The sequence below is a fragment of the Sapajus apella genome, unplaced genomic scaffold (genome assembly GCF_009761245.1).
Source record: "Sapajus apella isolate SASKATOON/1434 unplaced genomic scaffold, GSC_monkey_1.0 scaffold81, whole genome shotgun sequence".
Taxonomy (NCBI): Eukaryota; Metazoa; Chordata; class Mammalia; order Primates; family Cebidae; genus Sapajus; species Sapajus apella.
Window position 1 is genome coordinate 315117 of NW_022437021.1, and position 17811 is coordinate 332927.

General features: G+C 47.7%; 2 protein-coding genes and 1 long non-coding RNA gene across 3 annotated transcripts in view; 2 read left to right on the top strand and 1 right to left on the bottom strand.

Moving 5' to 3' along the window:
* Window positions 1-361: 361 nt before the first annotated feature.
* On the top strand, window positions 362-4907 carry DLX5 (distal-less homeobox 5). Its single transcript, XM_032252881.1, has 3 exons — window positions 362-1043; window positions 2920-3104; window positions 4233-4907. The coding sequence occupies exons 1-3, from the start codon at window positions 689-691 to the stop codon at window positions 4560-4562; spliced, it is 870 nt and encodes a 289-aa protein (XP_032108772.1). The 5' UTR covers window positions 362-688; the 3' UTR covers window positions 4563-4907.
* An 8124-nt stretch (window positions 4908-13031) lies between these two features.
* The window catches only part of LOC116533249, a 46377-nt gene continuing 41597 nt past the window's right edge, over window positions 13032-17811 (top strand). Inside the window, exon 1 of the long non-coding RNA XR_004261171.1 lies at window positions 13032-13497. This is a non-coding gene — a long non-coding RNA (uncharacterized LOC116533249). The remainder of the gene's footprint in view (window positions 13498-17811) is intronic.
* The window catches only part of DLX6 (distal-less homeobox 6), a 5499-nt gene continuing 2032 nt past the window's right edge, over window positions 14345-17811 (bottom strand). Inside the window, exons 2-3 of the mRNA XM_032252882.1 lie at window positions 17545-17738; window positions 14345-15620 (exon numbers count right to left, since the gene is read on the bottom strand). Coding sequence (XP_032108773.1) covers window positions 15369-15620; window positions 17545-17738 — 446 coding nt within the window. The 3' untranslated portion in view covers window positions 14345-15368. The remainder of the gene's footprint in view (window positions 15621-17544; window positions 17739-17811) is intronic.

The following is a 17811-nucleotide window of genomic DNA, read 5'->3' on the forward strand; positions in this document are numbered from 1 at the left end:
CCCGCACCTTGACTCCCTATTTCAGTATCAGTGTTTAATTCTACACTAGCCTATGGTGCAGCACACGGGGGCGGGGTAGTGGGGAGCAAGGAAAGATGGTTGCCCACTTCATTCCCAAAACATGTGCACTTTTGAGGCTTCTGATTGGAACACATTGTTACCAGACATCACAGAGCTTGTGCTGGGGCTTCTACGACGTCTTTGGAATTTACTAAAAACAGATTTACTGAGACTTCTCTCCACCACCCCCCACCCCCAAAAAGGAAAAACACACACACGGGCGCGCGCACACACACACAAACACACACACCCCCTCCGTACCCCCACCCTTTTTAAGCAATGCTTTGTTGTGCTAAAACTAGTTGGACGAGTTAGGGTGTTACTGCTGCTCCCGAGGCCCTGGCCAATGGAACCAGATCCACCCCGCTGTGCGTAAGCGCGCAATTAAGGATTTAACCAAGGCTGTGCTGCGCCTCAGCCAGCAGTCAGCCGGCCGGAGACAGAGACTCCACGACTCCCAGCCTCCTCCTCGCCGCGGCCGTCGCCTCCTCCTTCTTTCCTCCTCCTCTTCCTCCTCCTCCCTCGCTCCCACAGCCATGTCTGCTTAGACCAGAGAAGCCCCACAGCCAACTCCGGCAGCCGCCGCCGCCACAACAGCAAGGACAGTCGCTGCCGCCGCCAGTGAGCGATGACAGGAGTGTTTGACAGAAGGGTCCCCAGCATCCGATCCGGCGACTTCCAAGCTCCGTTTCAGACGTCCGCAGCTATGCACCATCCGTCTCAGGAATCGCCAACTTTGCCCGAGTCATCAGCTACCGATTCTGACTACTACAGTCCTACGGGGGGAGCCCCGCACGGCTACTGCTCTCCTACCTCGGCTTCCTATGGCAAAGCGCTCAACCCTTACCAATATCAGTATCACGGCGTGAACGGCTCCGCCGGGAGCTACCCAGCCAAAGCTTATGCCGACTATAGCTACGCCAGCTCCTACCACCCGTACGGCGGCGGCTACAACCGCGTCCCAAGCGCCACCAACCAGCCAGGTATGGGGACCGGGGGCAGGCTGGGCAGATTCCAGGGGACTAGAACGCTGGGGGTGGTAGATTGGGGGCCACAGCGGTTCACTGCAGTGGGGTGCACGAGGCAGAAGGGAGGAGGACCCAGACCCTTCGGCAAAGAGAGTTTTTCTCCGGCTAGCATTTTAGGGATTCTTAGTAGGAGAGCCCTGCGGGGGTTCGAACTAGCACCCTCCCCTCCGGCAGCTTCCAAAGCCCTCAGTCGCTGGATTCCCAGCTTGCCCGGCCAGGAAGCCGAGTGGGCTGGAAAGGGGATAGGGGTGGAGAGAAGAAAGAATCAAGCAGCCCCTGGCGTTTGCGTAATAAAGTGGAGGTTAGTTGTTGGGAATTTTGGTAAGCGTGCTGGGTTGGTGTGAGTGGGAGTAGAAGGCTGCCTTAGAGACTCCGTCAGGATTAGTCTGGGAGTCGCCACAGGCTAGCACGGTGCGGGTGCCCTGAGCACGCTGGATGGGGGTGGGGGGTTAGGAAGTTATAGACAGCCAGAGAAGAGCGCGCCGAGAGCTTTGCGGTTTATCCAGGCATTTCCAAAAACAAAAAGCCATTTGAAGGTGGAGGAAGGTTGCTGACGGGTCACGTTGTAGGAGGGCTTTTTTTTTTTTCTCTCTCTCTCCATAGGTGCCCAAAATTTGTCTTTCCCTCCTCCTTTTTCGTCCCCCTTGAAACTAACTTAGGGTTTAAGAGAGTTAGTGAGCTTGGGCGTTAAGAGAGGGGCATGAGGTCTCGGTGGAGAAGTTTTACTGGTCAGGTTTGATCTCTTCCCACCAGCACATTAATAATCCTGCTAATATTAGCATCCCCTACTCTGGCAGAATTGACACCACAGCCCTCAACCTCCACCCTTCTCCCTGGAACTCACACACACACACATACACACACACACACACACACACACCGGAGTGGTTCTCCGCCAGTTCCAGAGGGGTGGTACTTTTGAGGAAGGGGACTTGTAGCCCCAGGGCACGTTTGTACAACACGCTTTTGGGAATCCGCCCCCCACCCTGCATCCCCCCAACCCCATACTCAGGACAGTGAGAATTTCGTCCTGACCTGCCTCCCCTTTCCTACGAAACCACCCCACCACCGGTTCCTTCTCCATGTGTGACTCGTGCTGAAATTTAAAACAGAGCCCCGGGTTGAGGTGTCTTCGTTTCTTTCACTCTCTCTGTATTTTGTGCATAAGTGGAAGATTTTTTTTTTTTAGCCAAGAACATATTAAGTGTATTTGTAAAAGAAACCAGACACATCTGTGCCCTCGCAGATCTGCAGTGAGATTATGGGGGCTGCATAATCAGCCCTCTGTCTGCCGCGGCCCCGACCGCTCACTGCTGAAGTAAAGGAGCATAGTTTGTTTGTGGGTCTTTGAACTTTGGAGACCTAGGTTAGCGTCTTCCCTGCCCAAGCGTCTGGCTTCTGAGGGCGCCCGAACAGACGCCGACAGTAGCCGGGTCACGGCCGGGGGGCTCCTGCTTGAAGCCCCGAGAGGGGTTGGTGTTCTTGTCTCCGAAACGCGGGGGAGCACCGGGTGGGCATAAAGACCAGTCCGGGAGAAGGAGGAACCACCGCAAGAGCTGAGTCCCAGATGCCAAGGGGAAAGCTGTACTGTAGGAAGGGCTTTGCACAAACTTATCTGAATGAACAGAATAGGAATTAGTCAGACTACCCCGCTTTTCCATATTTGGGGGAGGAGCATTTTTATCCGGGTCTTGAAAAGCCAAGGTGTTGGTGATATGGGAAAAGAGTGAAGACTGCGTGGTAAGAAACGCAAGGACTCTATTTGAGGCCCTTCCGCAAAAGGGGCATTGTCTGGTGACAAGCTTTAACTGAGTCTGTTTTGATTATTTAGAGAAAGAAGTGGCCGAGCCTGAGGTGAGAATGGTGAATGGCAAACCAAAGAAAGTTCGTAAACCCAGGACTATTTATTCCAGCTTTCAGCTGGCCGCGTTACAGAGAAGGTTTCAGAAGACTCAGTACCTCGCCTTGCCGGAACGCGCCGAGCTGGCCGCCTCGCTGGGATTGACACAAACACAGGTAAAGCCGCTGCCATGCAGTAGATCTGCTTGAGCTGCAGGTCTGGTTGGGTCGCGTGGTTCAGTCTCGGGGACTGGAACCGTTTGGACAGTACCCATGAGAAACTAACAGGCAGACACAGACACCAGCCCCTGTGCTTTTCCCTCCGTGAATCAGGCCTTGAGATGGTGGGGGTAGGATTCATCATGGGCCTGGAGATACCTCCCCCTAACCGCGCCCCCGGGGCCCCTAGCATCGGGCTTCCGGAGCTCAGGGACCAATTTCTCGGGCTGAAAGCAAACGGAGGGTTATTTCTAAGACGGCCTTGCAGCCCGGAGAAACTATCTGGTTTTCTTAACAATGTAAATCTTCCTCGGGGTGAGCAGGGCCTGGGGCCATCGCGGTGGTCTTAGACTAAGAAACAGCTGAGAACGCCGCCTGTAGCGGAAAAGCTGAAGGGTCGTGCCCTGAGCTTATGGGAGCTTCAGGCCGTGGCCGGCTGAAGGTCACAAGGCTGCGGGGGGGGGGGGGGGGGGGGGCTATTGTATGGGGGCGGGGGGGCAGTCTTTCCTGGGTTGTCCATTCCCTTTACTCCAACCCAGCTGGGGTCTACGGAAGCTTAAAGAATGTTCGAGTCGCGGTTAAGAGCTGCAGTCAGATTCTGGCGTCTCTGAGCTGCAGAGGGAGTGAAGGGAGTAGGACACGAGGTTGGGAGCTCGCTCCTTTTCCTCATCACAAGCGCGTGTAGCCGGCCCCACGCCCCTTTCCCTCTGGGATCCCGCGATTGTTTTGGAGAGCTTCGCCGCGTTCGGCGCGTCCCGCGCAGGCTTACACTAGCGCGCCGCCGCCGCTGACACTCGGGCGCACACTCGCCGCCCTCGCGTCCCCCACCCCCAGCCCAAACAAAAGACAAGCCTTGGGGTCGTGGCCTCCCTGAGCCGGGACGCACCGATCCGGCCAGGGCGCCCTCTGCCTCAGTCACCGTTTGCCTCAGTCGTAGCTTCTTGGCCGTAGGCCGCAAACTGAGGGGAGACGACTGGCAGGGCTGGGCGGCCCAAGGGCCCGAAGATGCCTCCAGTCGCCGCCCCGGGGAAGGCGCGGGCAACCTCTGAGTGTCCCGGTAACGTGTACCTTTGTTCTCCAACTCAGGTGAAAATCTGGTTTCAGAACAAAAGATCCAAGATTAAGAAGATCATGAAAAACGGGGAGATGCCCCCGGAGCACAGTCCCAGCTCCAGCGACCCAATGGCGTGTAACTCGCCGCAGTCTCCAGCAGTGTGGGAGCCCCAGGGCTCTTCCCGCTCGCTCAGCCACCACCCTCATGCCCACCCTCCGACCTCCAACCAGTCCCCTGCGTCCAGCTACCTGGAGAACTCTGCATCCTGGTACACAAGCGCAGCCAGCTCAATCAATTCCCACCTGCCGCCGCCCGGCTCCTTACAGCACCCGCTGGCGCTGGCCTCCGGGACACTCTATTAGATGGGCTGCTCTCTTTTACTCTCTTTTTTGGGACTACTGTGTTTTGCTGTTTTAGAAAATCATAAAGAAAGGAATTCAAATGGGAAGTTCGGAAAACCGAAAAAAGATTCATGTGTAAAGCTTTTTTTGCATGTAAGTTATTGCATTTCAAAGGACCCCCACCCCTTTTTTTTTTACAGAGGACCTTTTTTTGCGCAACTGTGGACACTTTCAATGGTGCCTTGAAATCTATGACCTCAACTTTGCAAAAGACTTTTTTCAATGTTATTTTAGCCATGTAAATAAGTGTAGATAGAGGAATTAAACTGTATATTCTGGATAAATAAAATTATTTCGGCCATGAAAGCGGAATGTTTCTGAAAAATACTTCATTTTGCCCCTCTGATAACCGGCTAGTGAAGTTTTATTGAAGGCAACTAAAGAAGGACAAGTTCTGCAGATATCCAAAAGGCAAAACAGAAAAACAGAAGTCGGGGCTGCATGCATGCAGACTGTATATGTGTATATCTTCGATGCTGTATGTGTGTGTGTGTGTGCATGCATATATATAGCAGGTTTATAGTACTGCCATATTATATATTTAGGTGTTTTGTTTTGTTTTTTGCCTAGCCACAAAAACATTTAGATAAATTTAACTCCAAATTGTTTCAGGTAGAAAGTAATGCTGAAATAAAAATACATCCCTCTCACCCTGTATGTGAATTAGAAGGCAACAGAAATCCTTCAATAACCCCTCTGAATTCTAAGCTCAAAGCAATTATCTTGGAGAAGTGCCCCCACCCATCAGCCTCTGTGTAGTGCCAGAGCAATTAGACAAATTAACCTTCAAAGGGAGTTTCCTGAGATGAGAAAACGAAAAGAAAAAAAAAAAGAAATCTCCCCTCACACCTATTACATTTCTAAAAAATCTAAAATGTTTGGAGCATGGCAAATGATAGAGCCTTGGACTTTTTGGAGTAAGATTATAAATGTGTCATCATTTTTAGGGAGATTAAAACATTGCAGAGATTGTGAAGAGGGAACTTCAGGGTTGGGGAAAGGAAGAAATGAAAGCATTGTGGTGCTGTATTGATTTCATTTTGTGCGAGATAATATTCTTAATATTTCCCTCCCCTCCATTCTCTTTACCACTCTGTTTTTTTCAGAAAGGGGCTTCCTCTGCTTTGCTTTTACATAAAACAGTGGCCAAACAGGTTCTAAATTATGGAAAATGGAATCTGTTTGGGAAGATTTCTCCTTTGGAAAGACTTCTTTGGGACAGAGAGGAAGGACTTGCTGCGGTGTGCTGTGTCCCTTCCTTCTTCGTGCACTCTTGCATGTAGATATCAACAGTATGACCAGAGCTACGCACTGCACCCAAAGCTGTAGCCCCAGGCCTGAACTGTAGGTGTCTTTCTGGCTGGCTGTCCTTCAATGGGCCTGACTCTATTTCCTTAGGATACCAAGGAAAATGTTGCTTTGGAAATTACAAGATGCATGTGAAATATTTTACAGCTAGGAAGTCAGCAGCAATAAATGACAAAAGAGGCTTAAAGTAGGAGTAGATTAGAGTATTAGAAATTATATCCTGTCAGTGAGGATTTCTGAGAAGGCTTTTCCAGAGTTGGGAGACTAGACCTGAAAAGGCACGCTATGTGCCCTGAGGGGAATTTACCTTATCTCTCTTTCTTTCTCTCTCTCTCTCCCTCCCCACCTCCCTTTCTTCCTCCCTTTCTGCCTCTCCTCCTCTTCTCTCCCTACCTCCTTTCCATCTCTTGGATTTTTTTTTTTCGTTCTCTTCTCCTTTACTTTTTTTCTAGAATAGTTACCAGGCCCGCCAGTGTGGAACAGCTTGCCTCTTGGAGGAATCAATATTTTGACAGTTCTTTAGACCTACTCTTCTGCCTGGCTCCGAGGCAGCACAAAGCCGGGCGGCCTGGCCTGTGAACCCCTCCTCCTCCCGCACCCTCAACTCCAGAGCGGCCGAGACTCAATATTTCCCTCCCCCCATTTCTCTCCAGCCGTACTTTCTCGGAAGGACCCCTGGGTGACAGAAAAAGAGCGCAGTAGGAAGGCTTTCGGGGTGGGGGGGGAGCCAAATGGTGACCCATTTTGTTTTCTGCACTCACAGAGAATAGGAGGATTGGGAAAGAGATGAAGATACCCACTTCCTGCTTTTCTTTCTTTGCTTGTAAGGATTTCGGGAGTTTCTATTGCACCGAGAGCTAGCGCTTTATTTCTGGCAACTCCGACTGGGAGAAACCCGCACCCACGATGTGCCAGCGCCTGGCTTTCCCCTGTGCGGACGCCTTTCCCTGACAAGGGATGCGTGTTCGGGAAGTTTGGGGATTGGGGTGCACCCACTGCACACCTTCAATATTTCTCACCTACTGGCTGCCTGAGAGTGGCAAGAAAGTGGTTGGAACATAATATTTCCTTTCTGCACACAAAGAGGGCAGATATTTTTCCATCTGTCCCTATCATCTCCTCAGCCCCATTACTGGTGGAAAAGAAGGGGCATCACTTCAACAACCACAAGACCGGGCGCAGCCGGGCTGAGGTAAGGGAGGGTTCGGATTCTTCTAGAGAATGAGGGACGTTCTTTTTAAATGACCACTCCCCAACCCTAGCTTTGAGGCTGGCTGCTTGTTGTTAAGATCACTAAAGCCTCATTGCGAGGTGGCCCAGCCCATCCCCGCGCGGACAGACTTGGTTTCAAGATTCCTTCTCTTGTGCTAACCTCACTTCTTCCACTCGCAAAGCCCTCTTCTCTCGTGTGGTTTTTATTTTATAGCTTGGTCTGGGAGCCGTGGACAAAAATATTCTGGTAAACCAGTCTGCAGCGGGCTTTCCCTGGCACCCTGGGGATTCTCTCAGGGGAATTTAACTCCCTGCAGTCCCGCGCCCGAGAATGTAAAAATAACAGATCCTCAGCAAAGTCTAAAAATATCTATGTGATGTTTCTCTCCCTTGCCCTCCCTTCCACCTTCTCTTCCTCTCCATTGTTCATTCCTACGTCGAATGTAAAACGTGCTCCACTCCCCAGCATATTCCCGGACCAGCCGGCCCCACTCTCGGCATCGCACTGGGCGACCCCTTCCTGCCTTCCCTTTCCGGTTCCTACTAGCCTAGCTCTCCGTCTAGTGCTCCCAAGACGAATCAAGTCTTTTCCAAGATTAATGCTCTTTTCAGTGGCGTCTTCACACTCCCCACCACTTACTTCCAACACCTCACCCCCATCTTCAGAGCTCCTCACAAAGCCCAGGAAGGCTGGGCAGGCAGGCAGGGCCAGCGCGATTCCCCGGTGCCCAGTCCGCCTCTTGGGCCCCCCTGTAAGAGATCAGATAAATTGGCCTTTGTTTGAAGTTCGTGTTGGGCTAGGCGGATTTCTGCCCTTTTCCCCCCCTTTTTCCTGGCGGCCACCTACTTGTGGGACAAGGGGCGGCCTGGGGATCCGAGAGAAGCCGCATTCCTGTGGGTGCCAGGCGGCTCCAGTGCTGAGCCACAGGGCCTGAGACACACACACACACAGAAACCCGCAGACCTCGCTGCCCTTGATTCCGCTGTCTCTCTCGCTCTCTCTCCCTCCCGTCGAGGCACCCACCCGGGATCCTGTCCACTCACACTCGGATCCACCCAGGGATCGGCCTCAGGCCGGAGCGCGTTGACCCGCACAAAGACACAGACGCACACAACCCCCTCCCGTGACACAGGGCAGGCCGGGATCTCCCCGCCCAAATCAATCTTCTCTCTCCCGCCCCGTATCCCACAATCCCAGACGCGCCCGCTGGCCTCCTCTGGTTCCTTTGATCCCACCGGACGCCCCACGGCTCGCGGCGTCCTGGCCGCGCCGTCCTGGGAGTCACCCACAGCGCGCCAAAGCCAGGCTGCACTCGCCTCCTCCCAGCTCGCCCTATAGCTCACTCTAGCCTGGACAACGCTGTCTCCTGGGCTCTCCCGCCAGAAGCGCCTGGGACGCCTTTTGGAACACTGCCCCCACATCCTCCTTCTTAGCGCTTCCCTGTACTCCGAGAGAGAGACATTTCGGGCTACCCAACCAACCCTCCTCTCCGCCCCATCCCTACAACCCCTTGGATCGCGCGCCTCCCACTGGCCACTGGGATCTTGCCAACCTAGAGCTCTCTAGCCCTCCCCGGAGGCACACCCCGAGGGCAGACGCCCTCGGGCACCTCTGGGAAGCTCGCCACGCCGGCGGATCCGCCAGCGGTCACCCCGCTCCTCCACCCTTAAGCACCCCCGCCCTAACAGTAACTGGTGGAGGCTCCCGCCGCTCCATAGCTTGGGGAGGGGGCGCTGCGGCTTGCTCTCGCCTTCGGCTCGCGCTCTCAGGTTGCCCGCGGTCTTTGCACACAGTGCTTGTTTTTTTTCAACCTCAGCCCAGTCGCAGCGAACTCTGGGCCTTAAAAATAGCCCAAATAGCGGTGGCACATGTGGGATTGGTTAAATATTTTCTACGCAGCCCTGTCTCTTTCCCCCCACCCCCGGCGTTTTCTGTTGTATTTGACAGGTTTTAGATTCCTCAGTGGTGTAGGGCAGAAAGTATATATTGTATGTACTGCGTGTGTGTGTGTGTGTGTGTGTGTGTGTGTGTGTGTGTTGCGGGTGGGGAGCCTTTCCTTTCAATCATCCAAGACTGCCGGCTGTAATGTAATAACCTGTTTTATAGGTCAGACTAATCGTGAAGATAGAAACAGGGAATTTACATGAATCTCTCTTTAAAGGAGATGAGAGTCCTGTTTTGCATCAATTAAATGTTTCTGCTCTTTTGTTCACTTGGACTTCTTATTTACTTCTGATTTATGGGGATCCGAAGGAGTCTCTGCCAAAAGCACGTGTATTATTGAGTCTGTTCCACATCCTAAACCAAGATTTATATAAAACCGTGAAATACCACACATTACGACCTTTCACCACAGGAAGGAAAAAAAATGGCTTCATAACATCACTCTACACACATACCCTCCCTCCTAGTTTCGGTAAGGATTCTCTGTGGAATCTTCACCATATGCAGCCTAGTGTATTTTTTTTTTTTAAGAAGTGGGTGGGGGTGAAGGGTGGTAAACAATTCCCAAGCTATGATTTATTTAAAAAGGCTTCTTTTTTTTCTCGATAAGCGAGAAGATAGGAACCTGCCAATGGAAGCTTTTTGTCATCCAGGACTATTTCTGCCACTTGCCATTTGCAAGGTCGGGGGAGAGGGGCGGAGGAAGAGCAGGATATGGACTCAACTTTCATCTATAAACAGGGGTCACTAAACAGGGGACATTTCATTATTGCCCTTAAATTCACAAGAGCTAGGAAGCCTGCTAGTCACCCTGCAGGGTGTCCCTGGTTGGGCAGCTCCCAGGTCTGTGAAGGGGTGGGAGGAGGGAGAGTCGACACACACTGATGTGGAGGTTAGAAAAGATGCCTAGGAAATTCTGTGTTCCTGGTGAGAAAATTGAGCTCCTGGGGATATGCGGGACTTTTGGTGTCTTTGACTAGGAGGTCCCCACCAAGAACCAGAACTAGACTCCAGAACCCTCTACCAGGGCAGGGTTCGTCCTTCTGGAAGCAAAAACTTGAACCCCTAATGCGCTTTGACTCTGGGCCCAGCATAGTCCCCCAGCCTCTCTCCAGCCTCTCTTGCTTTATTTCTCCCTCTCTTGCTCTAACTCTCCTTCTTTGGTCTTCCTATATTTTAATAAAACTGACCTTGCTCATTTTAACACGTTGGCGACATGTAGCAAAGGAAGCAGCTGGACTGTTTTATATGGAGGGGATTTATTAATTAATAAAAGTTAATGATAGGATTAAAACCAATAGCTAACCCAACTGGAGAAGACAGCTTCCCAGCCGGCTATATTTAATCAGCAGCAATTAATATGTTTTCTGCTAATATCCTCTAGGATTCTAGATGACTTAGTGGTGAAAGAGAATGAAGACAGAGGGCAGGAACTCTTGTAAGTGTACAAGGGCATTTTGCTCGGATAACAAGAGAAAGTGCAAATTTATTTAAGAAAATATTCATGAACAAGTGACAGGCACACTTTGAAGAGATTTTGTAGAAACAATGGCAAAACTGACAAATGTTCTTTGCTTTGGGGGAGGGGCACATTTTTAAAGCAGGAAAGCACTTCTGGCGAGAGAAGGGGGAAAAAAGACAGTGGGTTGGGAAAAAAAGCAAAAGAAAAATTATTTTAGACTCCAGGCAGCAGCAGATGCAGCAGCCCTTGCAAACACATCAGCCCCGCACTATTGAAGATTTGGACATGAAATGCTTCAGACCACTCATTTGCTATTTTCTTAATTCTCACTCTTCTTTTTCCATATGAATCAAACAGTCTTTTGTCCTTCAGGGTTTGATTTGATCGCTACTGTTCACATTTCACTTTTGTTATTTTCCTCTTCCTATACCATTACTCATTGAGTGCCCTGTGAAATTACAATCGTACATTTTCAACTCAGCAACCCATTTGCAGTGCAAAAATAGGGTCTAAATAATGGCTGAATTAGCCCTACTGGACAGTTTCAGATGTAACACTCTGTAATAATTATATTGCAGGCTGGATTAGGATGCTATTATCATAATCTGGACGTTTACAATTATCTGTAATTTGCAAAGATGCGCCAGGTCTTGATTACAGCAGTTTTTTTTTTTTTTTTTTTTTTTGTACCACGCTAACCATCACTAAACAGTGACAGTAATAACAGCTAATTTTGCTGGCAATATAAGAGGTGCTGGGGTGTGCAAACAATTTCACACCTGGATGTGCTCACTCAACCAAGAATATAGAGAAAGAGCTTCTGCCCTGAGACTCAGAAAAATATTCTCCTGTGCTTCAGTTCAGTATAGATTTCTAGACCCTGATCATTGCTTAAGAGATATTCACTGAGGGTAAGTTTTTATTTCTTGCATACTTCAAGGAACAGTTCTTATTTCTCTTCTCACACTTTCCAAGACATACGTGTTGCTGTTATAATTTATTATGGGCTACAACTTTGCTTTGTATGTTGTTCAATGCTGACCTTTTATCCCCTTTAACAGTAAAAAGTGTTATTGTTCTGGTGAGTGAAAGGATTCGAGTGAGAATGGAATCCTTAAGTATTCGTTTGTCTTTCTTGCTTTCTATGATGTTGATGTATTTGGTGCAGCTTGTGACTGAAGCCTGGGAAAAGGACATGTTTTTATAAGGTGTGGAGAGACTCGGCTGGAGATTCCAAGCTAAAACCTATTTGAAAATTATTATTCGCAGCTAATCCTAGGTGAATCCAGAGAGGTCTTTACATGTGGCCATGATTTTAGATTTTGAGGTGACAAGATATCAAACGGAGCTCGCGATTGTGCGCCTTTAGAATCACAGGCATGCGGACATTTGCAAAGGCAGGTGTAGTCTGATGAATCTCTGGACAGTGTAGCCCCTTTGACATCTTTCCTCCACTTGGGGGAAGGTTTCAGAAATAGCCGGCCTCAATCTCGGGTGTGGAGGCGGTGGAGGTTGGAGGGGCTATGAGGATCTTGGAGTTACTGCCCGCGGAGCACAAACGCCGTGACCTTGGGGTTGGAGGGGCGTGATTGGCTGAGACGCAGAGCCCAGCTGGGGAGCTAGAAAACCCAGATTTAGGAACGCACCAAGGAAGACTCCAGCAAGAAGCCGTGCTGTTCTAACTATAGATGACGCTGTTTCCTGACCCTGCAAATGCTGTAAGCAGCTAGAGATGTTAAATGCCCGAGAAATCTTTGGCTTCCCATCCCAGTGCAAAAAGGCCTTTCTGCAGCGGCAGAAACCTTTTGACTAAGTTGTGTCAAAAGATAATGAGATGTTTATTGGTGCCGAAGAGAAGAGAAATCATTCCCTTCACCCCCTCCTTCCTCTACCCCACCCCCAGCTATTGTTCTCTCTCTCCTCCTCTTTATCTCTTTTTAAATAGGAAATATGGTCAGAACGAGGCTCCAGAACTCGAACTCTGCAACCTCTGGAGAAGTTCGAACGTGGGGAGGCGTAGTAGGCACCACCACTGGGCGATGCCTTTCGCCCACGCCCCTCCTACCAATCCCTCCCTGGGGAATTCGCTTACCGTAGGGTCAAAACATTCTAAAGAGTGAAAATATTAACCCTTGAGGTTCAGAGGATCCAGAGAAAGCCCAGTTCCAAGGGCAGTCTGGAGCGACTACTTGGAAGAGTTTCTTGTTTAATTAAACTCCTGTTAAGAGATGAAGAAATCGATACAAATGCATTGTGACACCTCCAATATGTCAACATGCATTTGCCGGGTTTCAGAATTTTATGCACTCACAGTGGTTTGGCTTGTATCTGGTGAATTTTTTTAAAGAAAAATTAGTGTTGGTTTCGATGTATGGTAGCTTTCTCCCTAACGTAATTTGAATAATTCAGCAAAGCCCCACTACCAGCTGTACTTCTGCAGCCTCTTCCATTCTTTTCAGCATTATAATTTTGGTTAATTTTCAATTTTAGGTCCTACGTCTCTGCAATTTGTGTATGAATAACAGAATAATTTCCCTCTTTTGTTTCGCCTTTCCTGTTCCTGAATCTAAATAAAGATGGCTTTTTAGTATTAAAAGTGGAAGAAAATTACAGGTAATTATCTTTGACGGTAAAAACGCTGTAATCAGCGGGCTACATGAAAAATTACTCTAATTATGGCTGCATTTAAGAGAATGGAAAAAAACCTTCTTGTGGATAAAAACCTTAAATTGTCCCCAATGTCTGCTTCAAATTGGATGGCACTGCAGCTGGAGGCTTTGTTCAGAATTGATCCTGGGGAGCTACGAACCCAAAGTTTCACAGTAGGAAGGGGGAAAAAAGAAAAGAAAACATTTTTCCTAATGTAACAATGCGAATGCTAGAAAATGACAAGACTGATCGGTTTTAAACCATTCTGAAGACTGACTGAGCGTGGAAGTTGCTCAACAAAAAAAGGAACGGGTATATTGGTAAGTAGTCTTTGCTTTGTGTCTAATTATAGTGACTGTCCTTTTGCACGACTGTATGTCGCTGTCATTATATGGAGCACTCTGAGTATCTCTATTGACTTCTGATAAATGGCTCAGTGGTTTCAAGGTTCATAATTTGAAGGATGCCCAGGTCTGTAGCCATTAATTCTCGCAGTATGGGGCTTCCTGCTTGTATGACGAAAGGACTTTTCATTTTCATTATTTCTGTGCTTTCCCCAAGATCGGAAGGATGTATTTCATTTAGGATAGTGCATTTTCCTACCTAGCTAGCTGGCAATGGGTTGTAAACATTAAGTAGGCATAATTGTATACTCTACTTTCTATTTTTTCTTTCCTGTATTTTTGAAAACTGCATCCAAACAAAGACAAATATGGCTGTGTTATTTTGGCTCGGAAAAGGGAAAGGAGAATATTCAGTTTCAGCACCAGAAACTACTGTGATGTCTAGAGGTTAACTTGAGGATAGGTCATTCTAATGTTTAAAAAGTAGATACATGTGTAGAAACTACAATAAAAACATAATATGTAAAGAAAGCTGAGAGGCATCTGTGGTTAATGTTAAAGTACTTAAGACAAAGGCTAGCAGTGCAAACTGACATCTTTGCAGGCACTTGATGTTTATATACATATGTGCATATGTGTGTGTGTGTGTGTGTGTGTGTGTGTGTACACACACACACACACACACATATATATATGACTTCCCATATTAGGAAATAGAATTTTTTTAAGGGTGATAGAAAATATAAGGGGGGAGGGGAAGTAAGGGAGGAGGGAGGAAAGAGAGGGACAGAGACACACACTGAGAGAAATATACAAGACACTCTTAGCATTTTGTGGCTTTTACTCCATATATGAAAGAAGACAAAAACATACAAAGTATATGTACAACTAAAATTCAACAATATATACAGAAATGTTTCTTGATATAAACGTCCCTATTAGCTTAGTGAATGCCACCAATTCACTTAGTAAAGGTGTCAAAGCAATAGAATGGTGATTCTGATTATTTCCTCCATCTTTCCTGATTCCAGTTCAGGGTTTGGGGGGGGGGGGGGGGGAAAGAGTGGTTTTTGTTTTGTTTGTTTTTTTAATCAACCATCATTCCTGGTCATTGCATTTTGATAAAACATGCAGCATTCCCTTTGTAGCAACGTTCTAATCTTATAGCCACTTTTTCCTTTTTCTTTAGAGAAGGGCTGTTATGTGAGAGTTTTTCTTTTTCTTGTCAGTCTAGGAATGGTAAATAAAAATGCAGGAGTCCGAAATGCTTCTCTTTCATCATGTAATGTCTTAAACTCATTAAACTAGTAAAAACGCTGCCATGTTTGTGCAGATTCTTCTGGTGGGGGGAAAATCTGCTTTTTTAAAAAAGTCATTTTGATGGATACTCCCAAGAAGAAGAAGCTCAGAGCCTGGATCCCATGGGGTAAGGGCAAATATCCTTACAGTAAGGGGTTTCAGGAATGCTGGCATAGAAACCAGTTTCTCTCTCACACATACTCTTTTTCTCTCTCTGACATGCAAGATCAATTACTGACATTGCTCAAGAGAGAGAGTAAATGAGAAAAAAAGTGGAAAGGAAAAAAGAAAAGAAAGGTAGAAAGGAAAAGGAAAGGAAAGAAGGAATGGAAGAAAGAAAGGAGAAGTGAAAAGAAAGGAGGAGGGGAGAGAGAGAGAGAGAGAGAGAGAGAGAGAGAGAGAGAGAGAGAGAATATGAGCCTATTTGGCTTCTCGCCACACTTGTGAGTTCTAAGCCTGCTCCTTCGGCTCTTTTTCGCAGATACAAGCAGGTCCCGGATTCTCCTTTCCTTGTTCAGAGGTTTCCCTAGGGTGTTCCCTTGGACAACTCACATCATCTGTGGTCTCTGCATCGTGTCCTGGTGTGGAGAGGAGTACCAGTGAGAATAGCCAGGCATGTAGCTGTTGGGGGGCATACTGACACCCTTGGCCGAGGCAGAAACGTCCCAGACTGGAGGCAGCGCTGGCGAGCGCGGTGACAGGGCCGCCGATCCCTGAAGGGGGTCGCTCTCATGAGGATTACTGCCCTGCTTCAGCAGTTTCTTAAACTTAGAGCGTTTGTTCTGAAACCATATCTTCACCTGTAAGAAATGCAGCAATCATTAGGCCCATAAACATCAAACCAGTGCTTCTAGCATCACTTGGAGATTTGGAAGCAATATTTAAAAGGAAAAAGCAAACAAACAACCACTGCAAATGCCAACAAGCCAAGTCCTGCCTCCTTCCACCTCTTCCTAGCCTCTTACACTCCCACTTCCTCCAACCTACTAGGTATCTTGCCTGGATACCTAAAGTCATTGTAATTCTAGAATTACATGCTAGCCTGGATATAAAACAACAGTATAAATAAGAAAAACTGAGTGAGATGACCAGGTGGAAAGCCTAAAGAAGGATTTTTAAATTAAAGCTACACAATTGAATGCACCTCCTCCGGTAGTCTGTGTTTTTACATTTTGTCTATGTAAAAGGACTATTTTCCATAGTCATTTGCTCCTAGTACATGCATAGAAATACCCAAAAGCTGGTCTCTCTATACATGTACAGGGAGCAAATGGCTATGAAGAGATTCAAGCCTGTACATTTATAATGAAATGCCTTGAATATATCTATGCATATATTGCACATGCCATAGGTTATACACGAAGCATCTTTCTTCAGACATAAATATATTCCCATAATCTTGCAGGGATTAAGGACTGCAGCTCCTTCATTCCCTATTTTGTATGTTGCCTAGTCAAATTGTGGTCAACAATCATCACATGATTGTGAATATAGTAACTAAAAGTCAAAGGACTTCTGAAAATGTGAATCAGGAATCTGGGCTGGGAGCATATTTAGGCCAATATTTCAGATGTGCTTTATTTGAAGAAGGAAATTCTATGGTGCAGCTTCCTTTACCTTTAAAATTCCCTAGCCATAGGAATCTACTTTTTCAAGAGGCATACAAGCCATTAAATAGCCGGAATGCCTTCATATCAAACCCCAAATATTTATGAATGGAAATATGGAAAGAGAAAACAGGCTAAATTGAAAAGAAGAGCTTACGGAACAACTGTCTTAAGTCAACACAAAATCAGTCTCTAGTATAGTCTCATAAAACCTGAGGTCTCCTGGCTGACGATTACCTACATCAGATGAGGCCTACATACTCCATGCAGGTAAATTAATCAACAAAAACTGTGGGTGATGGCAGCCTGGCTTTTTGACCAGTGTCCTAGTATACTCACCTATGCTCCTTCTTGTGAAATCTGAAATGCCTTCTATGTCTTTCAAATTAGTAGGATGGGAGAACTTCAGTAACTGTACTGAACTGTGGCTTCACCTGTTACAATTTGGGTAACATTTCTCTTTGATCTCCAACTCTGCCACTACACCCAAGTCCTGTGCTCCAAGGAGGCAGCTCAGACCACATCAGCCTGTCAACCCAGATGACTTAACCACTGTGCTTAGGGAAATCTTCAGAAAACAACCCACCTTGCCACTCCTAGGATGAACAGATTGCACTTTGATGCCTTTACTAAACCTCACTGGAACCCATGCCTACTTTGTTTTTTCTTAGTTCATTTCACGAGTTTTCTTTCTGTGTCAATGAGTTGAAATCCTTATTAGCTCCCAGGGCCTACAAAAGGATCCTTAAGAAAAGTGAACCTTATTCTGCCTCCTGACCTGTACACCTTTTTCTCCTAAATGTTTGTTCTCTTTCATGTTGTTCTGCTCTGGAATAAGACTTAATTGAATTATGAGTTTGGTCACAAATGGATTCTGGGCTGGGGTGGGGTCGCCGAGGGTTGGGAGGATGTGCAAATCCAATCCAGTATTCAATACCAGGTCATTCATTCCAAACTGTGTTGTCCCAGGAAAGTGCATAACTGGAGCAAAAGGCATTTGTCATTAAGCTCTTTCCATCCTTGGTTGACTAGGCCAACAATTCCTCCTGATGTGCTCCCTGCCCGATCTGCAAGCGGGACCGGCATTTCAGGGATACTCGGGCTTCTCGGGAATTACCTGTGTTTGTGTCAGTCCTAAGGAAGCTGCCAATTCGGCTCTCTCTGGAAGGGCCAGATACTGAGTCTGCTGAAAACGATGGTTTAAAGCCTGGAGCTGCAGGCTGGAATAAATGGTCCGAGGCTTCCGAATCTTTTTCCCTTTTCCATTGAACCTGATTTCCCCGTTTTCAATCACTGTAGTTTTTTGTTGATCTGCAAGCAAATAACACAGAGAAGCGGTCACCTGGGAGGCCACTGCTGCCATCTCCCTGCTCCTGGCATGGCC